This window comes from Etheostoma spectabile, chromosome 5 (genome assembly GCF_008692095.1).
Source record: "Etheostoma spectabile isolate EspeVRDwgs_2016 chromosome 5, UIUC_Espe_1.0, whole genome shotgun sequence".
In the NCBI taxonomy this organism is placed as follows: Eukaryota; Metazoa; Chordata; class Actinopteri; order Perciformes; family Percidae; genus Etheostoma; species Etheostoma spectabile.
Window position 1 is genome coordinate 24,051,344 of NC_045737.1, and position 19,304 is coordinate 24,070,647.

General features: G+C 42.1%; 1 protein-coding gene across 1 annotated transcript in view; it reads left to right on the forward strand.

Moving 5' to 3' along the window:
• The window catches only part of hmcn2 (hemicentin 2), a 53,582-nt gene that overhangs the window by 26,951 nt on the left and 7,327 nt on the right, over positions 1–19,304 (forward strand). The window contains exons 31-69 of the mRNA XM_032516758.1: positions 10–288; positions 373–515; positions 1,481–1,631; positions 1,851–2,066; positions 2,193–2,306; positions 2,918–3,105; positions 3,202–3,298; positions 3,452–3,613; positions 3,753–3,866; positions 4,062–4,258; positions 4,658–4,739; positions 4,822–4,953; positions 5,038–5,181; positions 5,299–5,458; positions 5,980–6,104; positions 6,194–6,377; positions 6,935–7,032; positions 7,119–7,397; positions 7,497–7,687; positions 8,114–8,195; positions 10,622–10,758; positions 10,855–10,996; positions 11,094–11,238; positions 11,354–11,481; positions 12,093–12,249; positions 12,327–12,448; positions 12,859–13,023; positions 13,162–13,269; positions 13,376–13,510; positions 13,838–13,972; positions 14,099–14,368; positions 14,459–14,649; positions 14,742–14,955; positions 15,108–15,242; positions 15,344–15,534; positions 16,222–16,303; positions 16,547–16,717; positions 17,024–17,176; positions 17,754–17,891. Coding sequence (XP_032372649.1) covers positions 10–288; positions 373–515; positions 1,481–1,631; positions 1,851–2,066; positions 2,193–2,306; positions 2,918–3,105; positions 3,202–3,298; positions 3,452–3,613; positions 3,753–3,866; positions 4,062–4,258; positions 4,658–4,739; positions 4,822–4,953; positions 5,038–5,181; positions 5,299–5,458; positions 5,980–6,104; positions 6,194–6,377; positions 6,935–7,032; positions 7,119–7,397; positions 7,497–7,687; positions 8,114–8,195; positions 10,622–10,758; positions 10,855–10,996; positions 11,094–11,238; positions 11,354–11,481; positions 12,093–12,249; positions 12,327–12,448; positions 12,859–13,023; positions 13,162–13,269; positions 13,376–13,510; positions 13,838–13,972; positions 14,099–14,368; positions 14,459–14,649; positions 14,742–14,955; positions 15,108–15,242; positions 15,344–15,534; positions 16,222–16,303; positions 16,547–16,717; positions 17,024–17,176; positions 17,754–17,891 — 6,057 coding nt within the window. The remainder of the gene's footprint in view (positions 1–9; positions 289–372; positions 516–1,480; positions 1,632–1,850; positions 2,067–2,192; positions 2,307–2,917; positions 3,106–3,201; positions 3,299–3,451; positions 3,614–3,752; positions 3,867–4,061; positions 4,259–4,657; positions 4,740–4,821; positions 4,954–5,037; positions 5,182–5,298; positions 5,459–5,979; positions 6,105–6,193; positions 6,378–6,934; positions 7,033–7,118; positions 7,398–7,496; positions 7,688–8,113; positions 8,196–10,621; positions 10,759–10,854; positions 10,997–11,093; positions 11,239–11,353; positions 11,482–12,092; positions 12,250–12,326; positions 12,449–12,858; positions 13,024–13,161; positions 13,270–13,375; positions 13,511–13,837; positions 13,973–14,098; positions 14,369–14,458; positions 14,650–14,741; positions 14,956–15,107; positions 15,243–15,343; positions 15,535–16,221; positions 16,304–16,546; positions 16,718–17,023; positions 17,177–17,753; positions 17,892–19,304) is intronic.

Consider the following 19,304-nt stretch of genomic DNA (forward strand, 5'->3'; position numbering starts at 1 on the left):
TCTCTACAGCACCCCCCACCATCAAGGGCCCCAGTGAGACCTCAAAGGTGTCTGTGGTGCTGGGTTTCCCCACAGTGCTTCCCTGTGATGTTGAGGGCTCACCCACACCCAGCATTACCTGGTTAAAGGACAACCAGCCCATCGTGTCCAGTCCCCAGCTGACATACACCCGCGGCGGGCAGTCGCTGCGACTGGGGTCCGCCCAGGGAGACAGCACTGGCCTCTACACCTGCAGGGCCACAAATCCAGCCGGCACCGCCATTAAGCGTTATTCCCTGAGTGTTCTGGGTAAGACACATCTACGCCCCTTACACTTTAAAGTGGCAGAGATAGAACTTTAAATAAAAACACTTGTTATTTCCCTCTCATCAGTCCCACCGCAGATAGAAGTTGACTCTACATCCTTAACGTTTGGTAGTCAGGAGGAGAAAGTACGAATCAATGGGAGTTTAACACTCTCCTGCCGGACCAAAGGTTTCCCTGACCCCAAGGTTAATTGGTTCAAAGACGGACAGGTTGGTGTGCCATCCTTTTTTTAAATATTATTCTTTGGGCATTTTAGGCCTTTATTGATAGGACAGCTTAAGAAATGAAAGGGGAGAGAGTGGGGGAATGACATGCAGCAAAGGGCTGCAGGTCAAAGTTGAACCCCGGCGTGCTGCGTCGAGGAGTAAATCTCCACACATGGGCGCCCGCTCCACCAACTGAGCTATCTGGACGCCCGGTGTGCCATCCTTACAAGCTTTGTAACCACTATCAGCCTCTACTGGCAACCAATGTGAATTGCAACAGCCTCAACAGAATGAACATCCTTTTGCACAAGCCAACTCCACAGATTTTGTGCTACTGTATGAGTTAGTTAAGCTAGTTAATTATAGAAAAGACATAGAAGAAGAATCCAGGGATTAAAATCATGACCAATAGGGAGCAGCAGAAAATGCTTGAGGATTAGGTGGATGGATTTTTTCTTTTCTAAAATGAAGGTGGAGGTATTGTTAGGTTTTCTTTAATTTTTGTAAAACACAATATAGGCTGTGTTATGTGTTACAAAAGCCAGAAATTTTAACACCTGCCAAGTGTTATGTTGACTAAAAATAATATTAAAACATTAGTAATACTAATTATCTAATCTTTTAAATACAACCACTAATACTGATACCTATACACATTTTTGAAGTGAGGCAAGAAAATCTTAGAAGAGAGCTTCACCAGTTTAGGATTGCACTCCATGACTAATTATGTTTATATATACATGCAGCAGAACTAGAGATGTCATCTGTTCATTCCCTTCATTCTTCTTTCTTGTCAAAACCCGGCTCCTACATTACCCACAATACATTTAACAGTTCAGTTTAGAGATTCAGGTGTGTTATGCTAGAGGCAACTCTGCAGTAGTACTCCACTTGGATGTGTGAAATCATTGGCATTCCCCTCTAAGAGAATACTTCTATCATCTGATGTATTTTTCTTTTGTCTTCAGTTGCTGATTGGAAACTTCCATGCTGGCATTCAGATGAGGGGCCACTCCCTCCTCATAGAGAATGCCATGCTGTCCCATGAGGGGCAGTACACCTGTGTAGTCACCAACTCTGCAGGAGAGGACAAGAGAGACTTTCATGTCACCATTCAGGGTGTGTTGGGTCAAATCTGTGTATAATAAATGTAATATTATTTGATATTCGGGTCTAATTGAAATATCAACTGATCTTTTCACATACACATTTTACAAGTAAAATTTAGTTTGGTAACTTGTAGATTTGATATAGTATAATTAAGATGTTTTTGAATAGCAGAAAATCCCTTCAATTAATAGAAAGTGGCCTGACACAAACATGGCCTTGTCTTGCTAGTTCCTCCGATCTTTCAGCGGGTGACTAACAGAGAAGCAGCCTGGGGTCTGGGACACGAGGGGGACAATAATCAGGACATGGTAGAGAAGCGGGAGGTGGTCCTGGGCCATCCAGTCACCCTGTCCTGTGAGAGTAATGCCATCCCCCCTCCTAAGCTCAGCTGGTACAAAGATGGACGAAAACTCACCTCTGCCGATGGCGTGGTACTGCTTCCAGGTCAGAGGGATCTCCTTCCTGTGTGATCTCAGTTAAAAGGAGTAGTGTGGTTGTTGTGCATATCATTATCATCATTCATATTCATGGATAAATACTGCTGCTGTATTTGTGGGTTTGTCCTTTCAGGTGGACAGGTGCTACAAATTTCCCGAGTGCAGAAAGAAGACGCTGGAAAGTATACATGTCAGGCTGTCAATGAGGCCGGGGAGGACCGCATGCACTTTGATCTGGAGATATTAGGTAAGCAAGCGCATGTACATAATTTAGCTGGAATTAAAATGTATGCAATAAAATATGAGTTAGGGCTGCACAACATGAGGAAAATATGTAACAACGTTGTTGAATATTGGGATAACAAAATTACTTATAACTGTAAAAGATATTAAAGTGGAATTCTGCATTAAAGTCAGTTTTGCAATTATGCTGCTTTCAGTATTCTGCTAAAATACAACAAAATGCTTGTTGAATTTATAAAAAGGAAATCATTTCCAACAGTCTTTTATTGAACATTGAATTGAAAATAAAAGGCACCACTAAAAAAAATCGCAAGTTACATTTTAAAGTTTAGAATACAAAATTTTTGTTATTGTGCAGCCCTAATCTTTATTCAGAAAAGATTAGCTCAGTTGGTAGAGCAGGCGCACACATATGGAGGTCAACTCCTCGACGTGGCAGCCGTGGGTTCGACGCTGACCTGCAGCCCTTTGTTGCATGCCATTCCCCCTCTCTCTGCTTTCATGTCTTCATCTGTCCTGTGGAAACAAAGGCCTAAAATAACCCCCTCCCAAAAATAATGAAAAAAATAAAATAAAATAAATAAAAGTCAGTATCTAATGTGTTTACCTCCCCAGTCCCTCCTGTGATTATGGGAGCATCAGAGGAGTTTATGGAGGAAATGGGAGCGGTGGTCAACAGCTCTGTGGTCCTCCACTGCGATGTGACTGGACACCCCACTCCATCCATCTCCTGGCTGAGAGACGGGCAGCCGGTAAACACAGACTCACAGCAGCACATCAGTGAGGATGGGACTCAACTCCAGGTTAGTCATTGTAGACTCTTAGACAAACACCAGCTTGCAAACAGATCCAACTGTGACATGTATTAAAGATAAACACCTCCCAATCCTATCTTACAGCTCCTCAGTGTCCAAGTTTCCAACATGGCTGGGTATTTGTGTGTTGCTGAGAACAAGGTTGGAACAGTTGAGAAGCTCTTCAGTCTGACAGTGCAAGGTAAAAAAAAACTATAACTTAAAGGGTTTTACCACCGCCTCTGTATATTTAATTCCCCATGTAATCAGAAGGACGCATATATGTATTTAGCGTGTTCATAATGAATGTTATTGAATGTTCTTGTGTACAACACATCTTTTGGATCGTTTTCAGTTCCTCCTAGAATAATTGGCCTTAAAGAAGAGGACATTAGTGTGATTAAGGGCCACATGGTGTCAATGTTGTGTGATGTCCAAGCATACCCTCCACCTGAGATCACCTGGACCAGAGACGGGCAGGTCCTCCACTTCAGCAGCGGCATCCACATTCTGCCAGGTCAGACCTCGGCCACCCCTAACACTCAAATCATTCTTATGTCTGGAGCATTTCCTTTTTTCAATTTAATATTGGCCCAGATATTACATTTCATATAATTGTGTGTGTATATATACTGTATATACTATATATATAATAGGTGGCCAGATGCTACAGTTGCCCCGGGCAAGACTGGAGGATGCTGGGCAATATGTATGCACAGCCACCAACTCAGCAGGCCAGGACCAGAAGAGCATTCTCCTCAGTGTTTATGGTGAGCAAACACATGGTGACCTCTCAAAACAATTCAGCTACATATACAGATGATCAAATCCAAAGACATTGTCTAGGCTTAAAAATCTGTTTACCGCAAGCCAGCTGTGACCGAGGATAGTTCAGGAGTGAATCATAGCAATTCAGAATGAATCAAACTGAGATCATGCCCCTCTCTTTATGTGCAAACCATCAGTCCTGCCAACCCTGAAGCCCAGATTAGATGCTGAGTCAGACTTGGTCACCCCGCAAGTTGGCTCCTCGGTCACCCTGAGATGCGAAGCCCATGGTGTTCCTGAGCCTGAGGTCACTTGGTACAAGAATGGTCTGCAATTGGCCGCAGGCAACGGACTGAAGATGGATCCTCACCAGCTTGAGATCATTGGAGTTCAGGTCAGGAAGAAATGACTTTACATCATACGTTTGAGGCTGCAAACAAAACATAAAAAAATTATTTTAAGAACCCAATGTGGCTTTTTACAGGGCTTATAAATACACAGACTATACACTCAAATAGATTCCATGTACTGTAGAAGGCATACATATTTAACTTTCACACATTCATTCCATAAAATACACCGATCAGAAAAACCTAAGTAAACTGGACACATGCATTAGCTGCATATGTGACAAGATGCAGCACTTCAACTTTAACTTGTGTTCAAGTTAATTTTCCTCACTCAGAACACATGCACCAGGTAGCAGAGCAGGATAGAGACAAGTCCTTCATTTTCATATAGTGTTCAAAATGCAACCTTCCTTTACCACAATGATCTTCTTTTTTGGTCCTAGATGGCAGACGGTGGCACCTACACCTGCAAAGTATCCAATGTGGCTGGACAGGTGGAGAGGACATTCAGACTGACCGTTCATGGTGAGAATACCTCTGCTTTGTTATAAATGTCACAACTATCTTCAGAAGGGAGTGGTTTCATTCTACAAATAAATGTCCTCAGCTCCCCCTGTCCTGGATGGGCCTCTGCATGAGTCCCTAAACTACACCCATGGCTCCCATGTTGCCCTGCTGTGTGAGGCCTCAGGGGTCCCAGTGCCCAGCATCACCTGGCTCAAGGATGGAACTCCTATTGGTAAGAGGGAGGCAATGATGGGTGAATTGGATTGGTATGTGTCGTGTGTAAAAGCTACTGTAGGCGAATGTGTTTCCTTTTCAGAGAGCAGTCTGCAGTGGCAGTGGTCCGTTCGAGGGAACAGGCTGGAGCTGGGGCCCCTCACTCTGTCTCACGCTGGAACATACGCCTGTGTTGTCAAGAACAGCGAGGGACACACACAGAAAGAGTACACACTCATAGTGCAAGGTTAACTAGATATTTGAGCAAAATAAAATCCACTCATCCTAGAAAATTATACATATTACTTGTAAAAGGAAGGATTTTCAGTGGCATTTAGCCATAATCTTGTCATGTCCTTCTCAGTATCGCCTACCATTATGGACTCTGAACACTCATCTGATGTGAGTGCACCCATGGGGGAGGAGTTGACCCTGGAGTGCAGAGCAACTGGAATTCCCACACCACGTCTCAGCTGGCTGAAAGACGGAGTGACTTTAGAGGGATCAGACGCCCGTCACATCGCGTAAGACATTTTCATTCCCCATTTACTGCCAGTGCTTTACGTGCACACAAAATGGTATAAAGGAACAGTAATAATTATAATAATTATGTCATGTAGCACATTATGCTCGTTAAAAGCTGCTGAATTAGTTTTACAAGCAACACAAGAATCAATCAACACCAATATCTAAATGTTAGATATTTTAAAAATTATTAATCATCATCGTCAGAGATAATATGCATGACAGAGTGATTTGTGGACAGACAAATGGAGTTGTTTATAGTCCCTTGCCTAATTTCATCATGGGGAACAGTAACAACAGCTGTTATACAGCTGTTCAGCAGCTTTCATAGTCCTTGCGAATGCATCAGCCAGAGAACGCAAATGTCTGTGTGTGCGTCAGCGAGAAAATCATGGGATGATGATAATGGTGATGGGAAAGTAATACTGAGACTAAGGTGGGCTGGACAAATGGTTTAAACAGGGAAAATTGATATAGTAATGTCAATGTGAAAACATAACGCATATTTTTAACCGGGCAGTGTGAACCCTGGTGGCAGCACGCTAACATTACTGAGGCTGAGTCCCGAGGATTCTGGGACGTACACCTGTTTGGCTGTCAGCCCGGCTGGACAGGAGAGCAAAATCTACAACCTCTTTGTACTAGGTCAGTTTGAACACAAACATGTTATGTATGTTTCTGTGTTAGTATAAGTTTCTGAGAATTTCTTTTTCATTTGATTTGGCTTGTCACAGTCCCACCGTCCATCTCTGGTGAGACCACTGCCCCCCGAGAGGTTCAGGTCACACAGGACAGTGCTGTGACTCTGGAGTGTCAGACGGCAGGAAACCCTCCACCTCGGATCAGCTGGCTGAAGAACGGGCAACCTCTGCTTCTTTCTCCTCGTACACGCCTTCTATCTGGTGATTCTGTGCTTAGGTCAGTTTAGACAGAGACAGTGGTGGAATGTAACTAAGTATATTTACTTACTTCTACTCTGCTTCATTTCAGAGAGAAGTATTGTACCTTTTGCTCGACTACATTCATCTGACAGATTTAGTTACTGGATACTTTACTAATTAATATTTTTGCACACAACCACATACTTTTATAAAATTTGTTTTTATTAAAAATGAAACAACCAAATGGGCTTACAAATCCAGCTGAAATGATTAGCCAATTAAACACTTAGTTGATTGGCAGAACTGTTTTGACCATTTTATTTCTAAAATGTGAGGATTTTTCTGCCTTGAGTACTTTTACATTCAATACTTCAAGTGCATTTTCCTGATGGTACTTACCTACATACTTTTACTTAAGTAACATTTTCGTAATGCAGAAATTTTACTTGAATCTAACTGAGTATTTTTACAGTGTGGTAATAGTACTTTTACTTAAGTAAGGGATCTGAATACTTCCTCCCACGCTAGATAGAGAAATACATTACATGTTAATAGATGGGGTACAGCTAAGTGTCTCCTTTCTTTCTGAAAAAGGGTTTCTCCCGTGCAGCTGTCTGACTCTGGACTCTACACATGCGTGGCACGCAGTCAAGCTGGTCTTGCTGAGCTCAGCTATGATGTCCAGGTCCAAGGTACGGTCATTGCAAACCACCTACTGATTTTTTTTCAACTTTTTGGATCTGAGGGTTTTATAAAGATGTATGTGTATGGTCCCCAGTGCCCCCTGGTGTGGATCACGTTGAACCAGTTGAGCCAGTGACAGTAGTCCGAGGGTCCTTGGTGACGTTAACCTGCGAAGCGCGTGGCGTTCCACCACCAACACTGACTTGGTTGAAGGACAGACAGCCACTTTCTCTTCACCGAAACCTGCTGCTGGATGGACAGGAGACGCGGCTGCAGCTCCCTGATGTAGCGCCTTCAGATGCGGGCCTCTACAGTTGCGTGGCTAGTAACCAGGCGGGAAGCAGCACAAAAAGCTTCAACCTCACTGTGCTCGGTAATCACAACACAATCTGAATATTTCATTTATGAAGTTAAAGTCAAAGTATAAACTCCTGGAACAACTGAGCCAAAAACATTCTGCTTTCTTATCCAGAGCCTCCAAAGATATCCAGCCCCAGCTCTTCAGAAGAGCTTACCATTGCGATAAACAGTCCACTTGAGCTGGCGTGCTCCGCTGTGGGAGTGCCACCTCCCACCCTCAGCTGGCTCAAAGATGGCCGTCCCTTGGAAGGAACTGACATTGTTCAGCAGGATGGACATTTTGTCAGGATTAGCAAAGTTCAGGTAATTTACAAATGGACAATATCTGATAATATTGCAAAGTTGAAGCTTCAGTGGTCAAGTCGTACAGTAGCTGTGAGCACATGCACTATTTAGATAAGGGATAATAGTGGCCAGGTTTGTTCCATGGGTAGAGCAGGCACACATATACTGAAAGGTTTATGCCTCAACACAGAGGTCCAGGGTTTGGGTCCGACCTGTGATGATTTCCTGCATGTCTTCCTTCTCTCCCCTTTCTCACCTAGCTGTCCTATCAAATCAAGGTGGAAAAGCCCCAAAAAAATCTTTAAAAAGATAAGTTATAATAGTATTTTTAGAAACTATTAAATGGCCACGCATCTGGAAGTTGTTTTAACAGGATCAATCCAGGCAAATACAGCATTGTTATGCAAGAACCACTCAAGTTGATTAATGTTGTCTCGTCAAAAGGTCGATGATGCAGGTCTGTACACCTGCTTGGCCAGCAGCCTAGCCGGAGAGGATGGAAAAAACCACTGGGTTCGAGTCCAAGGTAATACAAGCTGTTCTTTAGTGTTGTTTAATTTGGAAGAAATATATCATGTAACCCCCCCCCGTACCTTCCTCTCTTACTTGCACCTGGGATTCTGTTTGCATGGAAGTTAAAACAGACTTGGTCTGGCATTAGCATTTTTCCGACTACAGTCATGCACTGCAGTTAGGCATGCAATATGACGTATAGTACAAGGACATTTTCATGCATGTGTTGATTGAAGGAAGACAGCTTTAATTTATAATGCATTGGGCAGCATACCATTGTCCCATGATGTCATTTGTTCTTCCTTTTTCTTCATGCTAGAATAAAATGTTTATATGAATACAAGCCACGCAACAATGTGAAGACATATTAAGCAGTAAAACTTCCAACATCATGATGTCAACCTTTTTGGATTGTTATGGCATACACAGCTCAGCAGACTAAATCATTTCTTACAGCATCGTTGTTGTGCTGTGTCGAAAGCTATGCATGTATTTTTTTAGGGCAAACCCATGATTTCATCTGGCCTCTGATTTACCTTCTCACTGTTCCATATCGTCTTGCCCTAGCTCTTTTTTGCTTAAAAGAAGCACTTAAGGCATATAGTATGGGGTGCCGTTTGTAAAGCGGCTCGTGCTGAAAATAACAGCAACATTTTGTCACATTTAGCTTTAAATAATGTTTAAAAACCTGGTATGAAATTTTGAGGGTCACTTTCTTGCACATTTACAACAATATTTGTCAACTTGGAAACATTTTAAATAGTTAAATCCAAATATTAAATGTTACACCTAAATGTTAAATCTATATGCTAAATCTAAATCTAAATGTTAAATCTAAATCTAAATGTTAAATCTAAATCTAAATCTAAATGTTAAATCTAAATATTAAATCTAAATGTTAAATCTAAATGTTAAATCTAAATCTAAATCAAATGTTAAATCTAATATTAAATCTAAATCTAAATGTTTCTAAATCTAATGTTAAATCTAATGTTTCGGGTGAAACTAAATATTTAGCTAATATGCAAATTAAATGTCGGTAACCGGAAGTACCAATAAAAGCTCGAGGAGGTCATGTATTTTTAAGTGTCAAATAAAAATAAAAATCTTCTCATTGGGAGATAGGGACTCTTGAACTTGGATAACCGTGAAAATAACTACCTAAAATAATAAACACAGTTTGACAACAAGACAGACAATGCTAGCTCCCCCCCCCCTTTGAACTTTGAGTTTTTAGTGTCACTTTTATGAATGGTGTGGGAACTATAGCCAGCCAAGGGGGGGGGGGGCTCACTTTGACGGTCTTTCATGTTCGATTGCATTAAGGTCAGCAAGAGCCTATCACTTATTAAACAGCGACGCCTCAGGGCCACCGCAGGCCATCTCGGTAAGCATGTTTTCCAAATCACGGAGCTAGCATTGTCTTGTTGTCAAGGTAGTAGCAAATCTCTACGGCTAGCTACCTGAGCTAGTTTAGTTAAGTTGCGCTTGACAACAGGTCTAGCTCCGTGATTGGAAAACATGCTTACGAGGTGGCCTGCGGTGCCCTGAGGCTGTTGCTGTCGCGGTTGAATAAGTTTGTTCAGCCACCGGACGTTCTCGGCTAACGCTGATTCGTTAGACATTTCGCAGTGCTGACTTAATGCAAGCGAACTGACAGACCAGTCAAAGTGAGCCCCCTCGTGGCTGCTATAGTGGCTATAATCCCCACACCATTCATAAAAGTGACACTAAAAACTCAAAGTACTCTTCAAATACAGTTTCCCCAACTGTGTTTATATTTTAGGTAGTTTTTTCACGGTTATCCAAGTTCAAGAGTCCATATCTCCCAATGAAGATTTTTATTTGTTATTTGACACTATAAACATACACTGACCTCCTCGAGCTTTATTTTGGTACTTCCGGTTACCGACATTTAATTTGCATATTAGCTAATATTTAGTTTCACGCAACATTTAGATTTAACATTAGATTTAGATTTAACATTTAGATTTAGATTTAACATTTAGATTTAGATTTAGATTTAAACATTAGATTTAACATTTAGATTTAGATTTAATATTTAGATTTAATATTTAGATTTAATTTAACATTAGATTTAGATTAACATTTGAGTTTAGATATTGCATATAGATTTAACTTTAGGTGTAACATTTATATTTGGATTAACTATTTAAAATGTTCCAAGTTGACAAATATTGTTGTAAATGTGCAAGAAATGCCCTCAAAATTTCATACCAGGTTTTTAAACATTATTTAAGCTAAATGGACAAAATGTTGCTGTTATTTTCAGCACGAGCCGCTTTACAAACGGCGCCCCATAATATAGTAATTGTTTGTTGCATTATTCAATCTGATTAAATGTGTGTCACCACTGGAAACCTTTTGTACTTAACTTCTGTGAGATCCATCACTTAATAATCAGCGAATGTGTTTCAGTCCCACCAACCCTCATTGGCTTTGGTGATGTGAGGACATTGACAGTGCCCGTTAATGGACATCTGACATTAGAGTGCCTGGCTGACAGTGACCCCCCTCCAGATATAGAGTGGTACAAGGATGATGCCAAACTGCAGGTACAAATTCAGAACAAAACAGAACAGGTACTGACCTAGAAGCCATCTCCTCTGACTCATACACTATTTTTTCCGATCTTCCTCCCGTTTTATCAGCTGGGTAGTCGTATCCAGCGACTGGCAGGGGGTCAGTACCTGGAGATACAGGAAGTCAGGCCTGAAGACAGCGGCCAGTACAGCTGTGTGGTCACCAACATAGCTGGAAGCACCAGTCTGTTTTTTACGGTGGAGATTCTCTGTAAGTTGGCCCGTCAATAAAGAACTGATATAAATAAAAAAATGCTATGTACTTAACCTAAGCCACTGCATGGATTTGTCACTTTATATTTCTCTAGTACCCCCAGTGATAAAGGAGAGCAGCTCAGTTGTGACCGCACATGTCGGCCAGAATGCAGTTTTACCTTGTGAGGTTGAAGGTGACTCTTCAACTACGGTCCTGTGGAGGAAAGATGGCTTCCCCATAACTCAAGATCACAATAAGTAGCTTAACTTTGTTTATTTTTTAACAACATTTCCTGTGCAAGTTCTCCATGTTACGCCAAGTGATAACAAAATTGCTGATGTCTATGCATTCATTCATTGTAATTTGTTTCAGATACACTGTGTCATCAGAAGGTTCCTTGCGTGTCAATGGGGTTAAGTTGAGTGATGCTGGCCGCTACTACTGCACCGTGTCTAATCAGGCTGGCTCAGATCACCGGGGAGTGGATCTACGTGTGTTTGGTAAATTTAGCAAATCATTTAAAAAATAAACTTAGCCTATAACTGTGGTGGGACTTTTTCTAAACTGTTACCTTAACACAGGTCCCTATGTTGGTTTTGGTTATGATTATAGTGCAGTTGTCATGTTTAAGGTAAAGGTTCCCTATCATGCTCATCCTCAGGTTCATACTTGTATTTTGGGTACCTACTAGAACATGTTTACATGCTTTAATATGCTCATACATTCTGCCTGAATAAGCCTGTTTTCACCTTTGGTTTGAAATGCTGCATTTTGGCACTTGTCTCTTTAAGCCCCTCTTCCGGAAAAGCCTAGTCTTCTCTGATTGGTTGATTAAATCTGAGTCTCTGCACCGCCATTGCAGCTGGGGAATGACTGTAACAGCACTGTAGCAGCACTTTGTTGTGACATCACGTCCGCAGGGACGTCCTGACGACTCGTTTAAAGGCACTCACTGTTTCTGAATATGGGCTTTTTTTGTGGATTGAGCATTTAAAAAAAAAAAAACAATACTAAATGCTATAAATCCTTTTTGATTATCTCATAGTGTTAAAAACCTATTGAAATACAGTACTGTGGTTAACACCTATGAATCTTTTCCGTCTCCTACCAGTGGGTCCTTCCATCAGTCCAGGTCCATTCAATGTAACAGTAACCACAGGTATTAGAGCTGTGCTGAGCTGCGAGACGACAGGTATACCCCCACCTACAGTAACCTGGAAGAGGAATGGCACTCCACTCAATATCAGCCTGCAGCCCGGTGCATACAGGTAAAGACGAAGCTATGGACGGACTCCCTTTGAATCCAGACATCAAACTGCAAAGCTAACACAGCTGTTTTGTCCAGGTTACTGTCCTCTGGGTCACTGGTTCTTTTGACACCGTCCAATGAGGATGAAGGTTACTTTGAGTGCACTGCTGTCAATGATGTCGGGGAGGAGCGCAGGGTCATTGAGGTCCTCCTGCAAGGTATTGATTTTCAGCTTTGTACAATAGGCATTCAATTCAGTGATATTTTAGACAATCGATCAATAGATAGATAACTTAATGGTCTAACCCGAAGCAGTGACTGCAGTTCTCCTTCGTAAGGCTTATTAAAAACACACATTTAAAACATACAAACATCAGCTTTGCAGTATGTTGGTCATTGCAGAGGGAATTAAAGATTTCTTGTGAATTAGTTTCCAAGCCATTGGAAATTTGTACCGGCTGCCTGATGGTAGTAACTGGAAAGAGTGGTAGAAGCGGTGCGAGGGGTCCTCTGTGATCAGGATGGCTTTCCTTATCACAGAACGGTTGTACAGTTGAGAAGTGGGGTTTGAGGTGAATCAATTATCTTACTGCACTGGATGAATAAATACATTATTTTGCTCTTTCAGTCCCGCCATCCATTGAAGACGACGTCACGACAGTCACAGCTATGAAAATGTCTCCTGTGGTGTTGCCTTGCCATGTACAAGGACGCCCTCAGCCCACTGTCACCTGGACCAAGGGTGGAGCCAAACTGGGTGCCAGAGGAGGAAGTTACCGTGTTCTTCCAACTGGTAAGACATCATGTCTAAAGACTGTATTTTATTATATATCATGGTGTACTGGAATAATAAAGCCACAGGGAAAGAAATTTATTTTTGCTCATTAAATGTGACATTAAAATATGTTTCTTTGTACCCCTTTCAATGCAGGAGTGTTGGAGATCACTGCTGCTGTGCCAAGCCATGCTGGCAGGTACACATGCTCAGCTCGCAACCCAGCTGGAGTGGCTCACAAACACATCTCTCTCTCTGTGCAAGGTAAGCTGTCACATACTGGCTGCATGCTGTGCATTTATCACCTGTTGGTAAACGCATATAGTAAAACATGTAAACACAAAACAATTTGTTTTCTCGTGTTCTTAAGAGCCCCCAGAGATTTTGCCAATGGCAGAGGAAGTACAAGTGGCGTTGCATCATGGGACTGTTCTTCAGTGTGAGGCTCAAGGTTTCCCCAGACCGTCCATCACCTGGCAAAGAGAGGGAGTTCCCATAGCAGCAGGTAATGATGGATAAAATTCATAAGTACAGCTTTGATCTCATAAACATATTGTTAGTTCACGGTAGAGATGCTGGCATTGGTGCTCACATGGGCGTTTGGTATCAGTCACGTTCATGAAAAAATACACATAAAAGTTACATAAAATTGCAGTTATTTAATTAACTCCATGACTGTTTTCTGTGAGATCATTTTTAATACTTTATTTAAATTTTCACAGAATGGACAGCAATATTACCAATCAGTCAGCTCTATAAAACCTCAATGGAATTAATGGGACATCGTCTGATTTTCCTGCTCATGTGATTTGATTGCATTGTTTGATTACAGGTCACAGGCTTGCTGTTCTCTCAAATGGAGCGCTCAAGTTTTCTCGTGTCACGCTTGGTGATGCGGGGACATACCAGTGCTTGGCGAAGAATGAAGCTGGCATAGCTGTGGGCAGGACCAAACTAGTGCTTCAAGGTAACTTGAATGGGAAGAAAATGGTGGTTTATTCCTCCATGAAACCAATTTCTCCTAATTCCTGAAAAAAAACTATTCTGGGCATTTTTAAATGAACTAATACTTGTTCCTCTCATGTTTGTCCAGTCCCACCCGTGCTGAGTGTGCCTCGTGTGGAGTACACTGCAGTGTTAGGCCAGCCAGTCAGTCTGGAGTGTGTGGCTGATGGGCAGCCGCAACCCGAAGTTACTTGGCATAAGGAGAGAAGGCCTGTGGTGAACAGCGCTCACATACATAGCTTTGCCAATGGAACCTTGGCAATTAGTTCTACCCAGCGCAGTGACGCAGGCCTGTTCACATGTACTGCCAAAAACCTTGCCGGCAGAGCCAGCCATGACATGAGGCTGGTCATTCAAGGTGAGTTCAGAGTGCCATTTCATATTATGTAAAGACTAGATATAGCAGGTTTATGTTTAATAGATATATCAATAAAAACGTATGTTTCAGTCCCGCCCATGATTCCTCCTGCGCAGACAGACCTGTCAGTCATTCAAGGATTTCAGGCACTGCTGCCCTGTGCTGCTCAGGGTTCACCAGAGCCCAGAGTGACGTGGGAGAAGGATGGTGCTATTGTGCCCAACCATCCAAGCAAATTCACTGTCCTGCGATCGGGAGAGCTAATTATTGAAAGGGCAGAGGTAAGTACGACCCAATTCTCTTCACTGCATTTTTAACTACATCCGTTTAGTTATGGGTAGACAAATCAGTTCTGATTGCTTTTTGAACACAGCCAGGGGATGCTGGCGTGTTCACGTGCATCGCCACCAATACAGCTGGCTCTGCGAGACAAGACATCCGCCTGTCCATCAACATGAGGCCTGCCTTTAAGGAGCTGCCAGGGGATGCAACTCTGAACAAAGGGCAGAGTCTGGCCTTGTCTTGCCACGCTCAGGGAACACCATCACCTGTCATCTCCTGGACCGTCAACAACAGTCCTTACACAGGTATTTTCCTTCTTTACACTGTGAGCTGCACAGCACTGTAGTATAATAATAGTAATAATAGTACCACATTATTACGGTGTCATTGTGACAATCTTGTTTAATCTATTGCAGTGCGAGTTCAAATATGCACTGATTGATGTAACATGTTCCAGGCGCCACTATTGATGAGGCGGGCAGGAGCTCCGTGATCATCAAGAATGTGACCACGAGTGACGCTGGGACCTACGTGTGCATAGCAGACAATAGTGTGGGCTCCATCCGAGCGCTCTCATTCGTCCGTATCAGAGGTGAGTTTCCTGTTAAGGTTTAGCCAGGGCTATCCATTTAACGATCTATAGATATTAATATCATCTTGATGATCTTGAAAATACGTGCTATACGTCTCCAGAGCCTCCGGTCTTGAAGGGTGAAGCCCATATGTCTCAGACGGTCATCCAGGGGGGCTCTGCTATGCTCGACTGTCCCATCCACGGAGACCCCAGCCCGGTCCTCCGCTGGCTCCGGGATGGAAAACCACTGCTCCGCGCCATCCGAATGCAAGCACTTCACAACGGATCCTTGGTCATTTACAGCATCAGTGTAAATACAGAGTTTCCATTATGTTTTATTTCATTTTACAGCACTGAGCCTTTCTCTAGGTATTTTTTGTTAAACTAAGTTTTAATGATTAAGCCCAAACTACATACATCCCTAAATGTTTTTCCAAATGTCTTGGAATACAATGGAGCAGTATTCATCCTATCCAAGCTTCATCTGCAGTCCCCTTGGGTGGAGTCTGTGATTGTCCTGCAGCATCCTGTTCCCACCTAAATCCGATTTATTTCAGTCAGAGAGGCTAACAGCATTAGCAACAGAGGGAGGAGATGAACAGAGAGCTAGATGTTCCCAGACTCTGGCCCTCTCTCCCCTAGCCCATAACCTTGTTAGGTCTCTAACTGCTTGCTGTAATTTATTTTTTGCAGGTTGCAGTTGAGACTTTCTCACAGACAGATGACTGTTCTTTCCCGCAGAGCACTCTAATGTGAAAATTCTCCTCACTGGCCCAATAATATCTATTACGAAAAGGAATTTAATGGAATAAAGTCTCATCTGCCCAGTAGAAAATGCCAGCTTTTATTTTTTGTTTGTCAGTTTTCTCTTACCATAAAACTAAATGTGATCTAAGACACAGTTTTGTCCTTGAGGTTTGTGGCCCCATTAGAGGAAAATTGTTCCTCAGAGTAACAATTAAGCCCCACTCTCCTCCTCTTTCCGTTTGCTCTACAGGCTGCAGATGAAGGGGAGTACCAGTGTGTGGCTGAGAGTGAAGCTGGAACAGCTGAGAGGACCATTACTCTCAAGGTTCAGAGTGAGTTCTATGCTTATAATTTCACACGTTGTCAGAGGATATGAAATAATTTAAAAGCTACAATCAACCGCACATTTAAGTTGTATGCATGCAAGTTTTTTTACCTCTCAAAATCTGGCTTCCCATTCTAAGAACTATTTCAACTTATTCAGTCATTTTGTCTTCCATTTGTCAAATGTTGGTTTCATTTGACGTATTGCATATTTCATAGTGTCTCTCCTTCCTTTGATCTCTCCAACGCAGTTAATGGAGGCTACTCTAACTGGGAGGAATGGGGTCCATGTAGTAGCACCTGTGGTCAAGGCTTTCAAGAACGAATCAGATTTTGCACCAACCCAGAACCGGCCAATGGCGGCCGATCATGCAGCGGTCCCAGTATTGACTCTAGGAAATGTCAAGCTGGTCTCTGTCCAGGTCCAAACTATTTTTGTTGTTCTTACTTCACCTTTCCATAGTAGCTGATATTTTGTCTGATATTTGTCTGTGTCAGTGTCTCATAACGTATTACAACTTCTTGTGTGCATGAATGAACAAATTATTATTGTTAAGGTTACCTTACAGACAGTGTACACACACCAAAAGGAGTTTTCCAAATGTGAGCTATGGGTATTGTTACAGTATTTGTAAAGAGATAAATTGGGCGTTTATTGTTACATGTTACAATAAACTGTTATAAATGATTATAAATTATTCAAATGCATGTCTGTCTGGTGATGACAGGAGAGACTCCACGCAAGACCAGAGGCAGCCTGATAGGCATGGTGAACGACAGAGAGTTTGGTGTGTCCTTCCTGGAAACCAGCATTACAGACAATGTTGAAGAGGGGAGCAGCACTCTGCAGGCACACCTGGACAACATCCCTCCCAGTGTGGGTAAGTGACTACACACTCCCTTGGGTTGATATCACATGGCTAGAAAGAAAGGTCTCTGAGTCATTTTAGAGCTTGTGGTTTTACACACAAAAGTCTTTGGTCGTACACAATAGCGCAAATATAAAATGTCCAAAAATGTGGGACAATCCAAGATGTAGTGGACTCAGAAAGTTCATCTTTGTTACTCACCTTAGCAAAGCATGGGTTTAGCAAGCTTTTAAAGGCTAACATTAAACATTTATATTCATAGTAAAGCAACCAATCTTTACATATTGGCATTTACAATAAAGGCTTCTTTTAAATGGAGAAAAGAATATTCATTCTTTTTTGAGACAAAAAAGGGTGATCAACTTCATGATGACCCATGGTTTACTTTATTTACCACTTCACTAAATAGGTAACGATGTTCATTTTGGTAAAAGCTGGAGTATGTTCTGTTGTTTTTGTTATTTCTTTTGATTAAGAACTTAAAACAGGAGAGCCCATTTTTGGATGTGGTCCTAATCCTGTGTAGACTTTATGCGCTGTACCTCTGTAGTTCTGTGAGAGGCCAAGAGCTGATGCTTTGTCGTCGTAGGTCCCTTGCTGCGGGTGCTGGTGTCTGCGTTTGCTCCCATCTACTGGACTACTGTGCTGCAGAGTGGAGTAGCCAGAAACGGCTACTCCCTCACTGAGGGCCAGTTCAGACAGGAGTCTCAGCTGGAGTTTGAGACCGGTAAGCTCTGCCCCAGATCACCTTCACATGTATGCATGTCAATAACAAGTGGATATTTTTAAAAACCTTGATTTATTTAAGGTAAGGTTGATTCCAAGAAAAGTTTTGGGAGCTAGCCTAGTTGCTCAACTCATCTGTTGATGATGAAAATATTGCTTTGTAGATACAGTATATCACTCATGTTTTCATGGCAACTTTTGTATAACTTGTTGTTAGTGTTTGTAGACACAAACTTAAAAGAGCTTCTAGTCATAAAGGCCCTCATTTATGAAATGTGCGTACGACCTAAAACAGGCATAGTAAGGGCATACGCTGATTCCTACGCAAACCTTGGCATTTATCAATTTGAACGTGAGCAGGCGGCAAAAAAATCTAACGTCTGGTCTGACTTTGTGTATGCAAGTTTTCGAGTCAGTGTGGACTTACGGTGCAACATGTAACAGGAGAAGGAGAAGTCATCAGTTGATCACTTATCGACAATGGCAGATCTGTCTGTTTTTTGGAGACCTCTATGAGCCGAGCAACAGTGCACACACAAGCCACGGATGGGGGGTGAGGGACGGGAGGGGGACCTTGCTATAAATGCCTGAAAAAGTCTGCAAAATTGTGGGGTTTTGCACAACATTGCGCAGGAAAACAGGGTGTCATAAATGTAGTATTGGAGCCAGATGACCCGATGCCCAAAGAGCCGTGTCCAGCACAGCCCCAACTGGGGCTATACGAAGAAGACAGGATATTACTCCTCGCTTTCAAAAGGTATAGTGTTATGTTTGGCAATGATATTCAATACAGGAAACATGACGTTGCAAAACATTTTTATTTAATCTTCAGCTTTTTGTTTGTCTTTTAAAGTGTTGTTAATGGCCACAAGTGAACGATTTCTTTCTGCCATTGACCGACATCGGCTTGTTTTTCTAGCCCCTCTGCTGTAAGGAGACAGGGTCGGGGTTGAGGTCCAGCACAGGAAACACAACTAAAATAAAAAAAAAAAAAACACTGAATAAACTCTGCTACCATGTGTTTATTTAAATATAAGTACACCTACATGTAGGCCTAACAGATTGCAATATAAGCCTATATATTACTATTAGGAGTATACACCTGTCAAGGATGCATAAATTAAATAAACTTATGGCAACATTGTTGACCACATCAATGATCTCTTTCAATTCCGCATTCTTCCTACAGCCTGATACCAGTTTTTAGGCTGCCAAATAGTACACACGTTAATGCAAATTAAAGTGAGATGAGGGTTTCAATCTCCACCTCTGAAATGTGCCGCTTCTTAGCCGGATTACAACTGGCCATATTGTAAATAGTAGGGGCAAGGCCTCAAAACCGAGAATATATTAGGGCGTGATATTTAAATTAGGATCGTTTCCAGCCGCTGCATTTATCAATGTACGATCATTC